Source organism: Mizuhopecten yessoensis, unplaced genomic scaffold (assembly GCF_002113885.1).
Source record: "Mizuhopecten yessoensis strain PY_sf001 unplaced genomic scaffold, ASM211388v2 scaffold4121, whole genome shotgun sequence".
Lineage (NCBI taxonomy): Eukaryota > Metazoa > Mollusca > Bivalvia > Pectinida > Pectinidae > Mizuhopecten > Mizuhopecten yessoensis.
The window spans coordinates 1,606,305-1,629,852 of record NW_018405386.1 but is presented as its reverse complement, the minus strand read 5'-3'; the positions used below and the strand labels follow the sequence as shown (position 1 = coordinate 1,629,852).

At 36.2% G+C, this 23,548-nt stretch overlaps 2 protein-coding genes across 2 annotated transcripts; both read left to right on the top strand.

Moving 5' to 3' along the window:
- The first annotated feature begins 1,184 nt into the window (after positions 1-1,184).
- LOC110448641 (peroxisomal 2,4-dienoyl-CoA reductase-like) lies at positions 1,185-9,405 on the top strand. The gene is made up of 8 exons (XM_021495004.1): positions 1,185-1,463; positions 3,858-3,926; positions 4,070-4,187; positions 4,741-4,810; positions 5,676-5,800; positions 6,902-6,995; positions 7,691-7,795; positions 8,912-9,405. Exons 1-8 carry the CDS (start codon positions 1,390-1,392, stop codon positions 9,124-9,126), a joined length of 870 nt encoding a protein of 289 aa, XP_021350679.1. The 5' UTR covers positions 1,185-1,389; the 3' UTR covers positions 9,127-9,405.
- Positions 9,406-13,281: 3,876 nt separating this feature from the next.
- On the top strand, positions 13,282-23,274 carry LOC110448587 (peroxisomal 2,4-dienoyl-CoA reductase-like). The gene is made up of 8 exons (XM_021494912.1): positions 13,282-13,443; positions 14,920-14,988; positions 15,205-15,322; positions 15,778-15,847; positions 17,298-17,422; positions 19,414-19,507; positions 20,187-20,291; positions 21,662-23,274. The coding sequence occupies exons 1-8, from the start codon at positions 13,370-13,372 to the stop codon at positions 21,874-21,876; spliced, it is 870 nt and encodes a 289-aa protein (XP_021350587.1). The 5' UTR covers positions 13,282-13,369; the 3' UTR covers positions 21,877-23,274.
- Positions 23,275-23,548: the final 274 nt, after the last annotated feature.

Genomic DNA, 23,548 nt, shown 5'->3' with positions numbered 1-23,548 from the left:
AATCTGGTACGTTGACCTGACGTGTTGTCCTCCAATTACCATATTGCATACAGGCAAAGTTAAAATCTATATAGGGAACATCATACAAAGTGATCAACCAATTTTCAGAACGGGCTATCATTGCCTGATAGGAATATTCCGCGTAAACTGATAGCTGGTTGAACTCTTGCACACATGAAGACACATTTGAACTCTTCTAATTCAAAGGTTGGAATAGTTCATTTTGAAATTTCATGGGTCAATGAGTTAAGTCTGACTAAGTTTTAAAACTAAGCGCTACATCAGAAAAATTGCAACCTGGAGACAAGATGTAGACTTGATGGAAAGTATGCGTCTACCGCTGACAAAATACTGGTTTTCACAGAGTTGGATAGAGCAGAAACATTGTCAATTAGATTGAAGAAATCAGTTTGAATGACCTTGACCTTTGACCGTATTAATGAGAGGTATAAAAACTAACCAACAACAGTTTATTCAAGTTTGGTGACGATATAGTTAATGTGGTAAAGGAATTCTATGGAGTAGCAACCGACTGTACATAGGAATCTACGTTGAATGAACTCTGGGACAGTATACGTCCCTGATGAACTTGACCTGTAACGGACCAGTAAAAACATGTTCGTGGTAAAGATGCTGCAGTTTAGAAATAGTGAAGTTATTTATTTGGTTTGTTTGTAGTTTACGTCTTAATAACAGCTATGGTCATTTAAGGTCGTGTCGAGTTTTGGTGATGGAGGAAAACCGGAGAACAACCACCGACCGGAGTCCAGTACCTGGCGACTGCCCCACGTAGGTCACGGTTGGTTGGTTGGTTGGGTATCGTGGTTTAACGTCCTATCAAATGTCAGTTGAGGACGTGCGTAGGCCAAGGACCGGCGACCCAGTCTTGGAAGGCTAACTATCACAGATGGTCCGACACCTTAACCACTGCGGCCCTTGTCAAGTTATTGAGCAGAAATAATGGTGAGATATCTACTTAATGACATTAACTTTATAAGACCCACGACAAATATGATGTGTAGCCTTTAGGATCCACTAGTGTTTCACCTTATTTTTCAGTTCAAAATGTTTATGATGGTGATTTTGCCAGTCTTTCTTTTTACACACCACGTGCATGCTATCGCAGAAACCATAATTCACGATAACAAGGTTAAGTTTGAAGCTCACTGACAGGACTCTATGATATTGACTACTGGATCACAGCGACCACCTATGTACAGGGACCGTTTAACACTCTCTGTGGTGCTGGAGGGAATAAAGATTTCGTGGTGCAAGTGGGTGGGCGGTAACCTTTTTTGAACCGGAAGGACGTGTTTTGCTTACTTGAATGTAAACAATTTCCACCTGACACAGTCCATAGTTCCACAACACCTTCCAAACGATTTAGCCATGTCTCGGACGCCGTCCCACGTGGAGGAATGCATCAAAGACTACAAGTACATCTTCCAATCGGAATTACTCAGGTAACTGTTAATACAACTGTCGGGCCGCTCTAAGTAGGCCTACTCAGAGACGTAATACGTCTCTGGCCTACTGTTGTCTAGCTGCGATAACGTATGTAGCTTCTGACGACGAGACACTATTTGTATGTACAGTATAAGTATTGCGTGAAGGCCGGGTGTTAGTATTAGTACCAACCAAAAACTACCAATGCCTACATTGATATTTGCAGTGCAGCTAGTCTGTAGTCACACAAATATTACATCTAGATTTTAGAAGTAGCTCAACCAGTCAGTCCTCATAAACCGAAGGGGTCACATCACCGGGGTGAACTATAACTGTGGCGTCCTATTTTATGAACTGCCGTCCCGCTCATTTTTAGCTCACCTGTCCTTTGGACCAGGTGTTATGCCGTAGCGTGGCGTCCGTCCGTCAACTTTTCTGAAAACGCTACTTGTCCTAAACGGCTCAGACTCTTGGGCAAAGAGAACTCAATTTTGTATAAACAGAGGGTGTGGCACCCCTGGTGACAGAGGGCCGGGGCCAAATAAGAGAACGTGTGGTTAATCTTTATAATCCTCCTTCTGTTTGATTGGAGGATCCATTGGCAAAGGGGACTCAATTTTGTATGAACGGAGAGTGTGGCCCTATCTGTGGGGCAGAAGGGGCGGCACCGAATGGGGGAACGTAGTAATTTCAAAATGTTTAAAACCCTTTTCCTTCAGTTTTATTTCAGTGATTTTAAACAAATGAAGGATGTGCCCCCTCCCTTTAGGACTGAGGAGCAGGGCCAAATAGGGGAATACATCTTCAAATATCCTTATCTTTCAGATGTGGAGGGATTTTTACCAAAGTTTGTGTAGAACTTCCTTGGGCAAAGGGAACTCAATTTTGTATATATGGAACTTGAACATAAATGTTGTTAAATTATCGTTCAACCTTAATAAAAGGGAATCAGGTAAAATGAGAGGACAGGCTGTTTTGGCGCTATTTTAAAATGTTAAACAAATACAAAGCAGGAATCTTAGCTGAGTTCTTCAGTAGCGTGTTCACAAAGGAGGCACCGGGGGAACTATCGGAATTAGAAAGAACATTGATAATACGTCCATTTGAGTGTACCGAGGAAACCGTTAAAAAGTTGTTAAATCACCAGGACCAGACAATAGGCACCTTAAAGTAATGAAAGAACTGTATGATTACATCTCTTAACCGTTGAGCATGATTTACAACAAAAGTGTAAATGATGGAAAATTATATATAGGCCTAAACTACCGCAATTTGTAAAAGGGTTTCAAATCAGATCCGGGTAATTATAGACCGGTCAGTCTTGCAAGCGTAGTTGGCAAAACAATCATGAAACTGGTGCAATCGTTGCTTATATTATAAAAAAACGATATATTCAGTGAAAAACAATACGGTTTTGTAAGTGGAAGGTCAACGGTATTACAACATATACAAGTTTTTGACGATTGGTTGGAGATCGTGAATACAGGTGGTGAAATCGATGTTATATACCTAGACTTCATGAAAGCGTTCGACAAAGTCCCTCACCGGCGCTGCTGATAAAGTTAGCGAGCTACGGGATAGGCGAACGAATAACAAAATGGATAAAACATTTTTTAAGAGAAAGAACACAAAAAGTCATTGTCAACGGTACATCATCAAAGGCGTATCCAGTTTTGGGCGGAATACCACAAGGCAGCGTCCTTGGACCGGTACTGTTTGTCATAAGATGTCAATGACTTACCCGAAACCACTTAATCATCAGTATTAGGGAAATGAAGACCGAGGAGGACCAAGCTATTCTACAAAATTATGTTGATACTCTTCAGAAATGATCCAGTATATATACAGTTCCACCCACACAGGGGTGAAAGAAGCTATTTCATGAGAGGACAAAGAAATAAGCGTATGAAATAAGAAAGTATATCGTCTGAAAATAAGACTTGGGACAGAAACCTAGACTTTTGCATGTCATATACATTGTTGGACTCATAGGGAGGTCTTTTATTTATTTAAATGAAAATATGCGGCGTGTGTTTGGAATCTACACAAAAATAGGAAATTGAGCTTCTAGAATCGGTACAAAGAAGAGCCACAAAATTACTGCCAGGATTAAAAGATTTATGATGTAGTTAACGCCTCAGAATACTAAAACTACTAACGTTAAAATACCGAAGGATGCGAGGAGACATTATTAATTTATTTAAGATTATTAACAACATATTTGATACCGACCAAACTCTCAGACAGCTTATACATTGTGCAGTAAGAGACATGTACCGGTATATAACTTGTATTAATAAAACAACATTTGAAATAAAAGAGATTTATAGTATCAAGTGTATCCCCTTTGTAATAGTTAAAATCTGATACAAATGGTATTATTTTATGCCTTGACACTTGTTTTATTTCAGGGGAAAAGTTGCTTTTATCACTGGGGGAGGAACAGGGATATGCTTCACTATTGCAGAAGTCTTTATGAGGTAAGTTAAAAGCGTATTGGTGTAAATGATCTACGTTCATATTGTCATATGTTGTCAAACACATGTTGACAAGTAAAGCAGGTGTAGTTGAATTTGTCAGCTGTTAAGACATTTCATGTCATCTCTGGGTTTTAAACTTTCAGACATCAGTGTGATACAGTTATATGTAGTCGCAGGATGGACAAATTGAAGGAATCTGCAGAGACGTTGTCCAAGGCCACAGGTCGGAGATGTGTCCCCGTACAGATGGATGTCAGGGAAGTATGTGTCACTTTCGAAGTTTATAATGTTGATTTTTTTTTCAAATTTTACGTAACTATTTTTTGTTACTATTCTGCCTTTATACATAGAGTACAATTGTGCTGGGTTTTCCCCCAGTTTCTCAAACAGTTTCTCTTTGTTTTAACTTTTAACAATTGTCACTTTTATGAATCTCATCTCCAAATTGTCAGTAAATCACCGTTACAGGTAATCCATTACTTAAAACACTAAGACAACATTTGATTGTTTTCAACAGTTTTCATAGTGTTTACTGTAGAAATCCTTCAATACGCCCATGCCTGGTGATAAGCCCACCCTTGTCAAATAAAGTTCAGTAGAAATGCTAATAAATGCTATTTCATTGGCATGCAATGAGCCCGCACCTTACTTTGGGCAGAGTTTATGTATTAGCCCCCTGAGCTTATTCCAGGATAAATACGGTATTATTTGTTTATAAAACTGAATGTGTATATATATATATTTCAGACTGAAAGAATATTGATGGTATATTAAAAGTGTATATATTAACATACTTTTGATAATTTGTTTGCAGCCGGAATCCATTATAAAAGCTGTGGAGATAGCACTCACAGAGTTCGGCAGAATAGACTACCTAATCAATGGTTTGTACAAATCTTATCCATGATTACTGAATCGGTTTTTTATGACTAAAACATGCTGAAGGTTTCGTGAAGTGTTCAATTTTTAGTGCTGTACTGTTACTACAAGAGAGGACTGTTTGTCTGTCTACCTGTCCCCTTGTCCAGGGTATATTTCTTATGCTTCGTCCATACAATTATTAAATTTGTATGCTATCGGGGCCTGTGTATCTTTTACAGAGTTGTGGCCCTTTGGTTAACATGCATTAGTTTGTCCAAGGCAAATGTCACATACTTCGTTCTCTACAATTGCCTAAATTGTGTATATTAACTACATTTCGTGATGGCAGAAGGTCCCATACTTAAGCCAAGTCTCCTGGATCACAATTTACTGAGTTATTGCCCTTTGTACATATTTGTCAATTTTGATATTTTTGTGATAGATAAACTTTCAAACTCGCTGAAGCTTGCTTCATGAAAATTATAACATTGCGTCTCATTGGAGATCCTACTAAATATCTCAATCTGAAGTTGAAGGTTATATGACTTTAGTTTAATTCGTAGGTGTTGATATAATAAGAAAGGCTCATAAATTCTGGTATATTTATGTGATCTTCATATCCATAATTTGTAACTACAAGTGGCATTTGTTTTACTGGACCAAGTATGAAGATAAATATTTAATTAAATCTTTTAGAAGTCAAAACAACAAATCAAATGATATATTGTATTTGTTGTTTTTACAGGTAACAGTCATGCTTGTTTTTTTCTTTTTCCTTTTTTTACTGCAACGGTAATTGGATAAACCGTTACAAGAAATTTTAGATGAATATCATTATCTACACAGATAGTGCTTTAAGCATTTGTACTTCGTTTTCTACCATTCTAGGTGCCGCTGGTAATTTTCTATCACCTATAACTGGACTGTCCTTTAATGCTTTCAAAACTGTAATGGAAATTGATGCTCACGGCACATTTAATGTCAGCAAGGTCATCTACGAGAAATACATGAAGGTTGGTAAGACTTTCAATATTCCTAATGGCCATAAATTGTTTTTCTGTTATTTAATTTTATTGATATTGTATTATTATTGTGATACGCATATTTGTAAAATATATTTGTTATTGACCTGTTTTTAGTGTCAAGCCCTGTTCAGACATGTTTTAAACAAATATGTGATCAATCACACTGAAACTTTCTGGAAGTGAAACATATGGAAAATCCTTTTATACATAAAATGGCCAACTTGTGATATTTGGAATTCAAGATGGCCACCATGGCCTCCGATTCGCGGAGACAATAACCGTTGTAACTTATGGAACTGACTTTATTCAAGTTTTTGTGGGAGTGATATCTAGGGGATATACTCTGTAATAAACGGCAGACTTTCGAGTTTCTGCATTCAGGATGGCTGCAATAGCCTCACGATTGGCTGAGAGAACAATGGTTATAACCTGAGATCATTTGGACTGACGTTATCAGTTTGAGTGGTTATTCTTTGTTGACATACTTTAAAATAAAAGACAGACTTTTACATTTTAGAATACAATATGATCCATGATTGGTTGAGATGACATAAGTTTTAACTTATATTCTATGCAGCTGATTTACTTTGGGTGTTTTACGTAAGGGATAACCATGTTTTAATTCAAGGATTCAAGATGGCCGTTATGACATCTGCATGGCTGACACAATAACATTGATATCTCTAGTTCTGTGGAGCTGACTTTGTTGCTTTTTTGTGGGAGTGATAAATAGTGGAAGGGAATATACATCATATCAAAAGGCCAACTTTTAAATTCAAGCATTTAAGATGGCAGCTATGGACCCTGATTGACTGATATATTAAAAATATGGGCGAGTGTTGGATATTATCATGCTATGGCTTATTTTCACTACTTTCATAAAGCAATTGAAAAAAATAAGGCTCTCTCTACACTCAATCATGAGCATGGATTGGTCCATCATCAGGTATGTGTGGGCTTTATTACCATGCATGGGCTTATTGCCTATAACTACAGTAATTGAGGGAAACATAAATTCTTGGACTTATTTCAAGCATCTGCTTATTTTATCAGATAGCTTTTGATAACATGTCATGCCATTTTTTTAAGGATCACGGCGGAGTGATAGTGAACATCACCGCCATGTTACACGTGCGTGGAACACCACTCCAGGCTCATGCCGGGTCAGCTAAGGCCGCGATAGGTAAGTCATCATGTCAATGGTCAAGCGAGTTTAATTGTCAAACAAATACAGGGAACAATTTAATAAAGTGAGTCAAATAAGGTAGGCTAGGAGTCGAACAAATACAGGGAACAATTTAATAAAGTGGGTCAAAGAAGGTAGGCTAGGAGTCAAACACATGTAAGGGTCAAAAAATGGTAGGGATGACACAATTGCAAGAATCATACAAGGGGAGGGAGTTTGTAAGAATCATACAAGGGTAGAGAGTCAATCATAGGAAGGGTTAAACAACGATAATTGGCCAGACAAATTTAAGTTTCATGCAAGGTAATTGTTATTCAGTTGTAAGGATCAGACAAGGATAGGGCTTAAACAATTCTAAATGTCAATCAAAGGTAGAGGTCGGCAAAATTCAAGAGTCACAGGATGGGCATTTGTGTGGTGAAAGTTTTTATTTTTATGCATTCAACAACAATTTTGACAGGGTATATTATGGTATAGGGAGTACCCGTCCGTCCACCCTCTGGTTTCTGCAAGAAAATATTGTTTGATTTTGATGAAACTAAGCTAGACGTTCCTAATTAATAATATTGTTCAGAGCATTTCAAGTTAGAATTCAGTTTTACTAATTAAAATCAGTCTCATATGTCACAGTCATATAATTCAAAATAATTTAGAGGGTCTGGTGAAAAATGTAAAAATTCTTATATTTCCAGAGGCGATGACCAAGCACATGGCTGTGGAGTGGGGGATGGACGGAGTGAGGGTCATGTGTGTGGCACCAGGACCAATTGAGGACACAGAGGGCCTGAGACGGCTAGGTAAGATAAACTAATTAGCCTGTTAAGTGTCCCTGTCCAGCAGCATGCATAACACTAGAGATCCCAGTGTTGTTGTTTTTCAAACATACAGTAACCTCCCCTTAATTTCGTTCTGGATATAACTGTAGCACAATTGGGCAAGAGCACTTCTGTTGACTAGGTAGCTAAGTTGTCAAGAGTACCAACACTGGCAACACTGTTGGGGTTTTCCTTTGATTTTTCAAGACCGATTGCTTTGGTTTGGTTTGTGTCCTTTTTACAGCTATGGTAATTTAATTAAGGACATTCTTCGATGTGTGAAATGTATGCATGCGTGCTGGATGCGGTATGTTGGTGTACTTAACCCTTTCACCCTTGTGTAACTTTAGTAGACTCTACCATGCATTGATCTGGATGAGTCCATTTTGGTCTACAGTGGTGAAAGGGTAATTGTTGTTTCCTTAAAATAGCACAGATCTGATGCCAACATTCGAGTGCTACCTCACTGAACTACCACACGGAAGGCACCCAGCATACTGTTTTACCCGGTTACATTATGCCGACAGCGGGTGAACCAGTTATTGCCATTACCATAACTGATGAACATTTAACAGGGAATACAAAATACCATTTGTAAGGACCTTTTGGTATTTTGGTATTTTCAGGCCTTGGGACAGAACCCATTGCCCGCTTCACTTGGGCAAATATTCAACACTGAAGCCAAAATTGATATATTGCCAAGCAATGCATTAGGAAACAATAGTAGAGAGAAAATTAAAGATACGAAATGTTGCCATGGATGCAGCAGATCAGTTTTGGTCACTTTTTATGTCCCTAAGTAGACGACACAAAAATAAATTCCTAATTATACAGGGGGTTCCCACATTAGTTGCCTCTTACAACAAGCAGTTGGTAACAGCAGGTATATTCTTTTCCCAACGTCTAATTAATCTCAAAGTGCAATTTAACCAATTTTGGTAAAAATAATCTTATTTTCATTACATCTGTTTTTTATATAACTCCATCTCACGGAAATCAAATGTAATGTCTGTGAATTTGAGATCCTTTTTGTATGTGTCACATAGTTATGTTTCCCTCAAAATATCATGAAGCATTGGAGTATGGTATATTTTACAGGTGGTAATGTAGTGCATGACGACAGGGTGAAGGGTATACCGATACAGAGATTTGGAAAGCGTGAGGACATCGGTAATACTGTCCTTTACGTGGTCAGTGATGCTGCTCAGCTGGTTACGGGGACAGTCATCATAGCGGACGGGGGTTCCTGGCTCACCTCCTCCAACGACTACAACTACATGAAAAAAATAATGCAGAAGAAATCGGTCCTGTAGAGCAGCCTTTCTAGTTATCTGAATGTTAATGTGTTAAAAAGTGAACTTTGCTTTTAAGTGTGGCCTTGTTTCTTGCCAGTGCAATTACTATAGAACAGAATGTCCCAAGAACAATCTTTAAGAATTCCTTCGAAATCTTTACTAGCTGGAATTAGTTTGAAACAAAAGGCATCCATGCTGTATCTATATTATAACCAGAAACATAAAGGGAGGTAACTCATACATAATAATATACAACATTTGATAAAGCGTCCTATCTAGCTAACATAAGCCACTCTAAAGCGCTTTACAGTACATAGATATACAATTAATACAATTAGCATATACATTAATCAATACAATTTTGAGGAATTCGCAGGAGCTGCCTTATCCGTCATATGCCACCTGGCTAATATCTCCCTATGTGTGTATGCCTGCGTGTGTGTTAGAGATGTAATGTGTTCTGTTTGTAGTGGGACCGTACTTCCAACGGTATCATTTATAGTACCACTTCACTTGAATGCTACAGCACTGATACTGCAACATCCACCCCAGACCATTTTATACTCCACCTGGGTTGTTGGAGTTATGTGGGCACCAGAAAAACACTTTCTCTGAATATCCGTGCATACGAAAACTTCGGGGATTGAACCCCGGCCGCCTGCGTGGAAGGCCGGAGTGTNAGTCCCACCCTCTCTCGATTCTATCCCACTCCACATTTTTTTTTGTAAAGAGGAGGTTGGAAATAATGAAGAAGCAGATCAGAAACGGAACTGTTTATAGAAGGACAGATAAGTCTATATAATACTACCAAACCATTATTTCAGACATGTATTTCTGTGATGATAGACTTTTGCTCCCGACGCAATATTCTATATTTCTTTTACAGCTCATTTTTGTTATTTTAACGGAGCCAAAGACAGATTAACCTTAACATCCAAACTTATAATTCAGATATTATGCACCACTTTCTGTCAAGTTTTAAGGAATATCTGAAATGCATAATACTTTAGACACTTACTGTTCAGCGTTTTATTGTTGTTGTTGTTGTTTATATGGTAACTATATTATGTCATATATAATACATATATAATACATGTTGACCTCAGGGTCTGTTGAATTGAAATAAATAAATAAGTTGATAGAAGATTTAGCAATAGTTACATAATTTGTTGGTCTTTGTTTTCAAGTGTCAATAATCCAGAAATAAACTTCTCTTATGTATTATTTGTTCGTGTTTGGGGTATATTGAGATTGTGTTACTCCAGAAAGTCTAACTGTTTACATTTATAAAACCTTGCCAGAGATATGTTGGTGTGTAATTGTTTATAATTTATTCATTATTAAATCAAAATTTATGATTATGTTTTCTAGTTGTCATGTTTCAAGTTGTGTTTCTGTATAAAGAATCTTATTAATGACATGTAACTCATACATAATACCTGGCAAGATAAAAATAGATTCTATATAATGAGGGTGCGTTAAGATTGTTTCATACTCTAAATGCAATGCACACATAACTTGTTCTTTTTTCCGTCTAAAAGTAAACCCCTGTCCATAAGATATAATGTTTTGGACGAGTCACGATCTAAATTGATAGTTTTTTTTATAATACCAGCACCCATATTCAAGTGAAGTATTGTTCATTCGTAATTCCATTCCAGTGGTCGCATGAAATGCAAAAGGATCAGCCAATTAAAAGGAATTTGTAGCTCAACATCATAGGTTGCACCAACAAGTCACCTTCCTCAACCTGCAAATATACCATTCAAATTCAGAATTTTGTGCGCCATTTTCTTATGAAATTAATTGTCGATAACGGGTTCTGCTCGTCTGAGCATTGTCATTTTGCTCACCTATGGTGATCAGGTGTTTAGGTAAGTTATTTATTCTCCAGAAATAGATAAGAATCAATACTTGGTCCTATTCTATTCCTGTTTTAAATATTTTACCATTACATAGAACATCCACCAGAGTGTCCCCAAGGATAAATACTTGGTCCTATTCTATTCCTGTTTTAAATGTGTTGCCATTACATACAACATCCATCACAGTCCCTAAGGATCAATTCTTGGTCCTATTATATTCTTGTTGTATATGTTTTTCCATTACATACAACATCCACCACAGTGTCCTCAAGGATCAATACTTGGTCCTATTCTATTCCTGTTTTAAATGTTTTACCATTACATACAACATCCACCACAGTGTCCCCCAAGGATCAATACTAGGTCCTATTCTATTCCTGTTTTGAATGTTTTTCCATTACATACAACATCCACCACAGTGTCCCCAAGGATCAATACTTGGTCCTATTCTATTCCTGTTTTAAATGTTTTACCATTACATACAACATCCACCACAGTGTCCCTAAGGATCAATACTAGGTCCTATTCTATTCCTGTTTATATAAATGATTTGCAATTATGTATGCGTAATATGCAACATGCCATCCTCTAGGTCCAAACATTGCCTTTACAAAGCGATATGGAACACATAAAAAAATGGTGTCATAATGATGGAATGTACATAAATGTAGAAAAGACAACCACTATGTTAGTAGGTACTGTGAAGAGGTAGATGTAGATAGCATACCGCTAACCAATGCTTCGCCACAAAAACCCTTAAGTGTGCGTATTGGTAACACTTTAACATGGAATCAGTTTCCATATTGAAAGAATTTGTAAATCTATATAGCATCAAAAATATCTCTCTTGCATAAGCTAAAAATGTCCTATCTATACCAGCTAAAAAAACTCGTCTATGTTTCATATTACATGTCAGTACTGGATTATTGTTGTACTGGATGATGACCAACTACACAGAAAAATAACAACTGCACGGTAAAACTTCAAAAACGTGCAGCTAGAATCGTTTTAGATGCTGATTTTTACAACTCCATTGAGGAAATTGTTTGCAACCCTCAATTGCTTACCATTTGAGAAGAAAATTCTGTTACACAAATGTATTTTTGTATACAAGCCTATTAATAGCCAAACATTACCTTGCACATCAGACATGCTTATTCCTATTAATTCTACAAATACTGATCAAGGATCAGCTGCAAACCAGAACTTGCAGTTATCAAAACCTAGAATAATGATATACTCTAAAACGATCTTTTAGTTATTCTGGTCCTGAACCACGGAACCGGCTTCCTATTGCAATTAAGAAGCCTGTAATAGAGACGGGTCTCAACCCAACCGGTCGGGTCGCTACAAAACATATTCATGTCACAATAGTGTCCTAAGTGATGATGGGTAAAATCTGGTGCAGAGTCGGGGTCAACATACCAGGGATGTTCTCGCCTATCAGGACGGTGCACTGTGACCTGGTTGTCTTATCCTTTGTACATACTTCATCGTATTCATTCTTAATAAATATTATAGGAACTATCCATTGGTGTCCTCGTGTATATATATATCAACCCAATGACAGAACCCATCGAACTCAGGTTGACGGTAGCTATAGGCGATGCGGGACTTGGGCACCTGAGCGTGTGGGGCCCGACTATTACGAGCCAGCAATCTTAATGAATTCAAAGAAAAATGTCAAAAACAAATATCTGTCCAGTCATTATCATATATTTATGTACTATGATGCAGAATGTTTGTTGTTGTATATTATCTATATTATTTACTTTTTAAAGAGATTCTCATGGGAATTAACCCTTGTTATTTGGTAAAATCTAAAAAAAACCCACATTATTATTGTTATACCACGGAATTAGATTAGATTTGCTATTTAAGTCCGTAATTATACCAAGTAGTCAATATTGATGGTTTGCAACAGACACCTAGCCTCTACATCCATCTTAGATTAAATGTATACAGTTTTAACCATACAGAGACTACGTACAACGAAAGTTTGACTGATTTTCTGGCCTTCCTTAATATTCAGCAGCTTAATTCTGCAACTTGGATCTTCCTTCCCCAGATCCCCTTGAATCCGGATATTCAACCTAGTTTCTATAATAGTTGGGTCAGACTAGGTTTGGGAAGGAAAAGACGCGAATGCATGAATCTATATCGTTATAACACGGAATTAGATTAGATCTAAGTCCGTGATTAAAATACATGTCTATGATGAACTTGCCATTCAAATATTTGGTGTTTGAACGAAATGAGGGAGAGAAGAGAAGTGGGCGGTAACCCTTTCGAACCGGAAGCACGTGTTTGGGCTACTTCCGTGTAAATAATCTCCTGACACAGTCCATAGTTCTTCAACACCCTTGCCTCTTGCCAGACCACCTGTCGCTATAGTCATGTCTCAGACGCCGTCACACGTGGAGGAATGCATCAAAGACTACAAGTACATCTTTCGGCCGGATTTACTCAGGTGACAGTCGATGCAACTGACATTACACAGCCAGCAATTCTGCATGTCCGTTTTCATATGATCGCGTTATGTACAAATGGTTGGCTCATGATCTGACATAGCCAAGTCGTGCAAAAATGTTCAATGCATGTGTAGATATTTTTTCATTTCTGCTAGTCTTCAGCCTTCATAACGGTGAATAAGATTTTTAGAAGTAGACCAAAAAGTCATTCTGCATAAACGAGTGACCGGTACACCTGACCGGGGTCAATAACTATGCTGTCATATTTGCTTATCTTATGTCCTATTACGTATATGACTTTTTTTTTAAAAAGAGACTAGACTATTTTCCACTTACCAGTGACTAAATGCGAGTCCCGAGTCCTATACTCACAGATTTTTTTATGGGACTCACAGAATTTCTGGAAATACTTAAATTTAACATTGTGGGACTCATTGTTTTGAGCAGCAATACATTTGAAAAGGGCTTGTAAAAATGAATTGTAGATTAATTACTGGGATTCACTGAAATGTATCTCAAAATCTGGAATTTACAACGTATAGTTTTAGAAAATTGTACACTTTGACATCATTCACAGGGGTCTGCAATTCTGTCCATAATGAAAAACAGTAATAAGAAATTAACCTGTACATGCTTAAATCAATTTTCAGCATATAGGGATATACATGTGCTGGACACACTAATAGTAATATAATGTGTAAAAATACTATATATTAGTATATACACATCATATTTTAAAAAAAAACTATTATAGTGTGTTTAGCACCTGTGTATTGCTGTATTCATTTTGCCAGTGCATTGAATCTATCAATAAACATAATTTTAAAGTTACATTATTATTACAAAAACATTAAGATATATCTTTATGTAATGTGTTTATGGTATTGTGTGTAATCCCCAAGTTGGCTATGTGATAAAAGTGTCTATAGTGTTTCTGTTTCTGATGGTTTCGGGTTGTTTCGCCCGAAATCCAGTTTGCCCTAGGTTGTTTTGCCCTAAAACAAAACTTTTAGGGCGAAACCTTATTTAGTATTTTCTTTCAATTTTAGAAGTTTTAAGTCATAAATTAAGTCTTCTTATAGTCTTCCATATCATTAAAATTAATTTTATAAAAAAAATGTATTTGTGTTGTTTTTCAGGGAGTGTGACAAATGGCAGCTGTGAAAAGCTGACTCCGCACTTGCACAGTTGCATGTTTTTCTACATGAAATACATCTAACAACAAAATAGAAAGTTATCAATAAGTTTAGTTGATACATTTAATTATTTATTATTATATAAGCGTATAAATTTAAAAAAAAAAATTGGGCGAAACAACCTAGCGGGAACGGGTTTTAGGGCGAAACAACCTGTTACAGTTTCTGATTTTTAATTATGCTAAACAAGCATGGGATGTGGTTGTGGTTATTATTGTACAGGATTAGAGTAGATAAGAAGAATTGTTTCTTGTTCTGATGTGGGTTTTTTTGTTTCAGGGGAAAAGTTGCTTTTATCACCGGGGGAGGAACAGGGATATGCTTCACCATTGCAGAAGTCTTTATGAGGTAAGTTGATAACTTACTGCTGTAAATAATATATTAAGCTAACACTTGTGTAAATATTCTGAAATTCTGTGTATTATATTTATTGACTGAACAATTTCCCATGTATTTAATAACATTGAAAGAATGAAGACACCCTACAGATAAGTAAAGACATGTTTAGTTACATTTGTTAGTTGTTAAGACATTTTGTATCATGCCTGGGTTTTAAACTTTCAGACATCAGTGTGATACAGTAATATGTAGTCGCAGGATGGACAAATTGAAGGAATCTGCAGAGACGTTGTCCAAGGCCACAGGTCGGAGATGTGTCCCGGTACAGATGGATGTCAGGAAAGTATGTGTCACAGTCAAGCTTTATAATGTTCTTCCTGTTGATATTCTCCAAGTCTTGCTGAAATATCATTTGATATTTTTGGTAACATTATGTCTAATATCCATACAGTGTAAATCAGAGACGTATATATTAATATATGTCTCTGGTATAATTGTAACCCCCCCCCCTCTCTCTCTCTCTCTCTCTCTCTCTCTCTCTCTCTCAGAAAACTTATATTTTACATCTTTAACACCATCAGTCTCATCTAAATTGAAATATTACTTTCCACACCTTTTTTAACTATGAAACTTTCCTTATTTTCAAAAGTGTTGAAAATGTTAGATTTTTGTTTCTAAAACTTAATGGGTATCTATATATTTAAGAAACAAATATTACTGTACATTTTCTTATTGATAGAATATTGATGATATTGTACAATTTTTTATATTAACCTGCTTTTGATAATTTTTTTGCAGCCGGAATCCATTATAAAAGCTGCAGAGTCAGCACTCACAGAGTTCGGCAGAATAGACTACCTAGTGAATGGTTTGTACACATCTTATCACTGTAAATGGTATTGTGTTTTTTCATGATTTCAAAAATATCAAATATATAGTGTCACATGCTGAAGCTATTGTGTAATGTTGAAGTTTTTGTTTTGTACTGTTACATGTACTACAAGAGGGGACTTCGGTTTGCCTTTCTCCTTTTGTCTGTCTGTCATTCAGTCCAAGGGCTGCAACGATTTATCGTTTTGTATCGTATCGCGATACTTTCTTGTGTGTGTTAAATCAATTTGTTTGTTTGCCTGTATTGCAATACACTAATAGTACTTAAATTATCAATAAACATTTATCAAACTCTTAAAGGAGTGGACTGATATTTTTTTAATCCTTCAGTACAGATGTGGTCCACTGTGCAGTCATACCCAAAAGTACTAGATAATATACAAAATTATATTTTGATAGTATTTACTATTGAAGTCTGTGACAAAACTTGATAAAATCCTTCGCTCAATCATGATGATGTTGACCTTTTAAGCAGATATTTGTATTGTGATAGGTATCCTATCGTAAGCATCATACCACGATATATATTGTTTGGTGAGGTTTGCGTATCATTGCAGCCCTACTGACACCTCTTTGGATAGCAAAGTGTTGTGTACTAAAATTCAGCCTAGTGTCCAACTATTGTCAGAGTTATGCCCCTTCGTTCACCACAGGTCACTTTGCCCGATGCATTCTCGTATACTTTGTCACAAATAATTGACCAAAAAGTTTTGCAGATATTCATTGTGATGGAAGGATGTCAAATACTTAAATCAGGGGTCAATCCGTCATACATTTGTACTTTACTTCAGAGTTATGGCCCTTTGTTCATATTTGTCAGTTCAGCGATAAATATATGCTCTCAAACTTGCTTAATATGTTTTTCTTGAAAAGTATGAAAAGGGACTACATTTGAATTCCTATTAATCAAAAATAAACATTTAACCCAATTTCATTTCTCCTGGCTGCAATAGTGGGTATAATCAATGAAAAAAATCATTTGTTTTGAACAATCAAACAGTAATGCCTTTCCAACTGAAAAAAAATGGAAAACAAAGTTACAATTGTTTTCAGGTTCCTTGGTAGCCTTGATTGCTAACACGCAGTAATTTCTACTGTGTGCAATCAAGCATAAGAGCTTCAGACTACTCATTCTCACAAGAATTTTGGTTAGATCTCCAGCATTGGAGGAAAAAGAGAGTGATGTCTGTTACCCTTCCTAGGGCAAGGTGGTTTTCCCCCATGTGTTTTCCTCCACCTCAAAAACCTTAGCAATAAAAGCTCTACAGAGCTTATGTTTGTTGTTGACAATGTACACAAGCTTAAATAAAGATTATTATTATTACAATAAATAAAAATATTTTCAGAATTAAGAAATTTAACAATTTTCCATCAGAGTGCTTTAACAGTTGATTTTGTAATATTGTCTCTGTTTTCTGTTACTCTAGGTGCGGCTGGTAATTTTCTGTCACCTATAACTGGACTGTCCTTTAATGCTTTCAAAACTGTAATGGAAATTGATGCTCACGGCACGTTTAATGTCAGCAAGGTCATCTACGAGAAATACATGAAGGTTGGTAGACTTTCAATAAAGTTCATGACAAATCAGTTTTTTTGTTATTTGCTTTTATAATCACGCACTCCATCCATCTGTCCGTCAATCCATCTGTTCATTATCCTTGTAAGCGCAACTCCTCCTTAATTGTGTTGATTTTTTTTTAACTTGACACAGTGAAAGGAAGTTGTATGTAGATGTACAAGGAGAAAGGAATTAGTGAAACAGCTAGTTTTTCTGTAGCTATGGCCCTTTTAACTTAAAATTTCTGCTTCAGAACCTTGTAAGTAAACCTCCTTAACCGTTTGTTGGCATGTTTGGTAACTTCGCACAGTCAAACTACATCATATGTACACATGCATGAAGAAAAGAATTTGTGATTTGTCTGTTTTTTCTGGAATTATGGGTCTTGAAATTTTAATTTCATTGTTTAGATAATTCACTTAATAATATAAAATAACAAAATTAAATTGAATTATGTGTACTTAACTTTCCAGTCATATGTATTGCTTCCATGCTGTTGAGCTTTGGGTTGTTATCTGTTCAGGTAACTAAGGGATACTAGAAGCTTGAATGGACAAACATGCCCAGGCACCAACAAAAGAGTCTAGAAAATACTTATAGGCAGACTTTGGTTTTCTTCTTTAAGAAATATAATAAAGGGAAGACTCTATCACAACTTAATCAAGTGTCACTCGTAGGTGGTACTTAATTCATAGGCCGACTCACTGGTGATCGAGGCTTGAAAAACATGATATGATAGATTTTCTCTTTATTGTATTTACTACTTCATCAATCTACCTGCATATTTTGTTATCTGCGCTCAATCTCAGAACCCCACAAAACAACCCACTAAACTTTGGACTTTTAAACTTACCAAACAGTACTTCTCTTAATTTTTGCTTCTCTCCCCTTGGTTTCACAGTAGTTGAGACAATTCTGATTTCCAACTCTTCGGACCCTAGCATAGCCGATGAGTCCTAGATTGATTATTTATCTGTATGATGCAATGTAATTCATTGTTGGCATACTGTATCTATTACCATACTGTATCTATTACCATACTGTATCGATTACCATACTGTATCTATTACCATACTGTATCGATTACCATACCGTATCTATTACCATACCGTATCGATTACCATACCGCATCTATAGCCATACGGTTTCGATTACCATACCGTATCTATTACCATACTGTATCGATTACCATACTGTATCGATTACCATACTGTATCGATTACCATACTGTATCTATTACCATACCGTATCGATAACCATACTGTATCTATTACCATACTGTATCTATTACCATACTGTATCGATTATCATACTGTATCGATTATCATACTGTATCTATAACCATACTGTATCTATTACCATACTTTATCTATTACCATACTGTATCTATTACCATACTGTATCTATTACCATACTGTATCGATTACCATACTGTATCGATTATCATACTGTATATATAACCATACTGTATCTATTACCATACTGTATCGATTACCATACTGTATCTATTACCATACTGTATCTACTACCATACTGTATCGATTACCATACTGTATCAATTACCATACTGTATCGATTACCAAATTTGTAAGGAGCAATCACCTATGTGTGATTAATTCATCACTCAAAGGAGACATACAACTCTCCCGATTTTGGACCCAAAAATTGAGCAGGTTGAAACCTGTGAATCTCCCACATGGAAATTTCAAAAAGTTGGCAAGTATGAGAAGAGTATGGGCTCATTTCAGGACAATGAAATAGCATTTGTTGGAATTTCTACTGAACTGCAGTAGATATGAGTGGGCTTATTAACAGGCATGGGCTTATTTGTGGGTAAATAAAGTAATTCAGAAAAACCAAGTTCTTGAATTTCTTCCAAGCAAGCACCTACTAAGTACTTATCTTATCAAATGGTCTTTGTTATGTAAGGACTGACTGGAAATGAACCCGACAAAAGTTGATGTTGTTTTTTCTTTTTTTTGTAGGATCATGGCGGAGTAATGATTAACATCACAGCCACAATACAGACCCGCGGAACAACACTCCAGGCTCATGCCGGATCAGCTAAGGCGGCCATAGGTAAGTCATCATGTCAATGGTCAAGCAAGTGTAGTGGTCAAGTAAACAAAGGGACCAATCAAATAAAAGGGGTCAGACAAGGTAAGGGGTGAAGAAGTTAGGGCAAGCTACAAAGAAAGGACTTCAGGGTTAACAAGGATAGCAGTCAGACGTTGGTTTACATGATCGTTAGTGTCTAATGACTGTTAGGGTCAAACAAGGGTCAAACAAGGGTCAAATAAGGGTAAGGTTAAAACAATTGTAAGGATCTAACAACTTGAATGGTCAGACAGTCGTAAAGATCAAACAATGATTGGGTACAAACAATTGGAAAGGTCAGACAATTTTCAGGGTAAACCGAGGGTAGGGGTAAAACTGTACGAGGATTATACAAGGGTTGAGATTCAACTTTGTGAGGACCAAATATGGGAAGGGGTAAAACTGTACGAGGATTATACAAGGGTTGAGATTTAACTTTGTTAGGACCAAATATGGGTAGGGGTCAGACAAATAATGGGGGCACAGATGGACTAGTCTGTACAGTGAAAGTTTTAGATTTTCAAATAATACATGGTGTCTATGTCTTTATTTTTCACTTAAGATGGATTCATTGAAGTGCACTATTTGTACATCACAGTCTCATACCTACCTGGTTTAAAGCATATATTTATTTTTAAACACATGATATTTATATTACCAGAGGCAATGACCAAACACATGGCTGTGGAGTGGGGGATGGATGGAGTGAGGGTCATGTGTGTGGCACCAGGACCAATTTCAGACACGGAGGGTATGAGACGACTAGGTAAGAAGGACTTCTCAGCCTCCTAAAAACTAGTGCTACTTTTTTTTAAGGTAGTTCTTCATAAACATGAAAAACTAGACAGTCTATTTTAAGCCTTAAATATCACCTTCAGTATACCAAGGAATTTTCAATGTAGTTTAATTTTTACCTCTGAAATGAGGGCAAATTTATCATTACTGCAAAAATTTGTAAACAACATAATAAACAAAGTAATGAAATGTAAAGGGCGAATGTAAAATTGTGAAAAAAAATAATTTTACCAGCGAAGGGCAATAGTTTATCTGGAGAAAAGTTTTATGGTATACTGTACATCATTCTTTACACCGCATTATTTTAGCTTATAACTTGGCATTTATTTGGTTCACCTGGTTGGAAGGACCAAAGTAAGCCAATGCTTCTGCTGTGGCTGTTATATATCTTTCAGTCTGACATGATCCTTTTCCTTTAAAAGGCTACTCCTCCTGAAGTGCTGATCAGATTTTCTTTTTATAAAATTTGGTCTGAAGCAACATTGGACAATTTAGACACAACTTTGCATAAACTAAGTGTGAGTTCCCCTCCCAAGGGTTTGGGCAGAGTAGGAGAAATTTAGAGGTGTACAAAATAAAGGACCATTGTAACTCTGTTTGAAATAGTGAAAGAGAATCTCTTTTTTTTTTTACAATTAAGCTGTTTTGATATTTTTTATCGTAAGTGTAATTTGATTCAACATTATTGATTTTGTTGGCAAGGCATTTTGTTGGCATGGCATATTGAAGTGAGTTAAAATACATACTCTATACCAGGATACTTTTTCCCTACCCCGTCAAAATACATATTCACTCGGTATTAATTTTGCCCTTTTGTTTGCTGTAATGATAAATTTGCCTTCATTACAAAAGGTGAAAAGGTGATAATTGAACTGCGGTGTAAATTTCCCGATATACAATGTTGAATTTTCTGAGAGATCTTATTCTTAAAATTAATACTTTGCAAAAATGTATCTGATACCAACATCCTACATAAAAAGATTTAATCTTGGCTGCAGGAATAAAACCCGCACATAATATTTTTGATTTAAAAAATTTGCTTTCAGTCATTGTGACATCACAAGGAACAATACAAGCATGAAATAATAATACATGCATCACAAATTCACCGCATCAGAAAAACTAATGGTGTTTTCATTTATTTTTTCCTGTAAAATAATCACAAAGTGTGCAATTTAGCATGGTTTTGGTTAGAGATATGAGAAAAACAATCGCAAACTCATTCCATTTCCGTTACAAATTTAATGAAACTTGCTGAAGCTGGTACAGGAAATGGGAATCAGTTAGGTTTGCCTCCAAAAAACAACTTAATGAAGCAATGATTTATGTTATATGTTACAGGTGGTAGGAGTATTACTGATGACTATGTGCAGAGTATACCGATACAAAGAATGGGAAAGCGTGAGGACATCGGCAATACTGTCCTTTACGTGGTCAGTGATGCTGCTCAGCTGGTTACCGGGACAGTCATCGTAGCGGACGGGGGAGAATGGCTCACCTCCTCCAACGACTACAACCAGAGGAAGAGACTGCTGCAGAAGAAATCACATCTATAGACCAATGTTTCTAGATAGCTGAAAGGATGTGTTAAAAATGATATATTTGTTTGTGTATAGTCTCGTTTCTTGCCAGTACAATACCATTACAACAGAAAAAAATCATTTCCCCAAAAAACTCTGTTTGAAATTCTATCGTGGAGTCAGATTAAAACAACTGGCCTCCGAGCTTAATCAATATTATAACCAGTTACACACAAGGAAAGGAACTTATACAAGGCTCAAACCTGTATGGTTTGATTCATGAAGAATAAAACAGTCTTCATGCAACCTGTCTTCACCCCTAGCCTCCAACCCTATATTTCTTCCCCTCTACCCCACCCCCTCCTCATGGGATCCCACGTTACATTATTTTGACCACAGCTTATTCAGCCTCGATCTCTACCGCCAAATCCCTCAACATTTAATCCAGGATTACAGTATTACACAGTTAAAAACCAATGGTGCTATAATTAGTTTGTATTCACATTCCAGACTATGTTCATGTGTGTTTGTGTCAAAATCATTTGATTGCTAGTTCTGTAGTTGTGTTATTACGTAGATAAAGTATATATCGAAGCATGTTTTGTTGTGTGTCTGCGGTCAGTACACTATCACACTTAGGTAGTGTACTATTGGGTGAAACAAGTCTATCAACAAACATACACCACCTCTTGATTACTTGTTGAGAGAGCAGTTCTTGTAATTTATGCTATCAGTGGCCTGATGAGAGCTAAGGATCAAAATTAAAAAAAAAAAAACATTCTTGTGAAGGATATGCTTTGGAATCTTTTCAGTTGAAATTTGCATAATACATACATACATTCATACATACATACATACATACATTCATACATACATTAATATATTCATACACTGTGTTTGTTGAAGACAACTCAGCCAAAGACATCCCTGTTAAAAAAAATTGAGACATTCCTATCGATAAACTTGATGCTTTAACCTATTTTGTTTTGTCTGGAAGTCTAGATAATTCAAATTCTGTTTTAGGTGTACAAAGCCATCAACATTGGTAATTTTGACACTTGGGAGCCTTTCGTCACATTGGTTCAGTTTTCATTAATGTAAACTGTTTGTGTAAAATTTAAATTTAAAATATGAATATTTAGAATGCTATGCCTTAAGGCTATTCATTTAATTATGAAAAAACACCATATGGCGTTGTATTGCATTTTTTTTTTATATAAATAGAACTTCATGCCCAAACCTATATATATTCAGATTTTTTATTTGTAGATTTCTCCAATCTTTGAGCTCAGGAAACATAAAAAGTATACAAACATATAATGATTTGGTTAGTACCTATAATTTTTATGTTACAGTGACAATTATTGTTGAAATTAAAGCAGACTGTGATATATGAAAGCTGTTTGTATCAGATAATAAAGTGATTTTTGAAATTATCTTTGTATTTTTTCAACTTTTACATAATTAAGACTGTATAATCATTGCAACTATATATATATATATATATACCGACTAGAAATTATTGATCAGGGTTACTTCCCTTTCCCCAATCTAGTAATGACACTAGAAAGCATTCGTTATCACGATCCAAACGGTTGGACCAGTTGTTTGCTAATGAAATAAAGTCGGACCTAGTAATCTGATGCTGCTTTTTAGGCGGGCCATGGCACAGCTTTGCAAGTCCTGCATAAACATTGGCAGGTCCGCC

Excerpts from the sequence above, each read along its gene's own strand:
- LOC110448587 (XM_021494912.1), top strand. The coding sequence starts at position 13,370 with ATGTCTCAGACGCCGTCACACGTGGAGGAATGCATCAAAGACTACAAG. Across the intron at positions 14,989-15,204 it reads ATTGCAGAAGTCTTTATGAG|ACATCAGTGTGATACAGTAA; the intron begins GTAAGTTGATAA and ends TTAAACTTTCAG. Across the intron at positions 19,508-20,186 it reads ATCAGCTAAGGCGGCCATAG|AGGCAATGACCAAACACATG; the intron begins GTAAGTCATCAT and ends TTATATTACCAG.
- LOC110448641 (XM_021495004.1), top strand. The coding sequence starts at position 1,390 with ATGTCTCGGACGCCGTCCCACGTGGAGGAATGCATCAAAGACTACAAG. Across the intron at positions 4,811-5,675 it reads AATAGACTACCTAATCAATG|GTGCCGCTGGTAATTTTCTA; the intron begins GTTTGTACAAAT and ends CTACCATTCTAG. Across the intron at positions 6,996-7,690 it reads GTCAGCTAAGGCCGCGATAG|AGGCGATGACCAAGCACATG; the intron begins GTAAGTCATCAT and ends TTATATTTCCAG.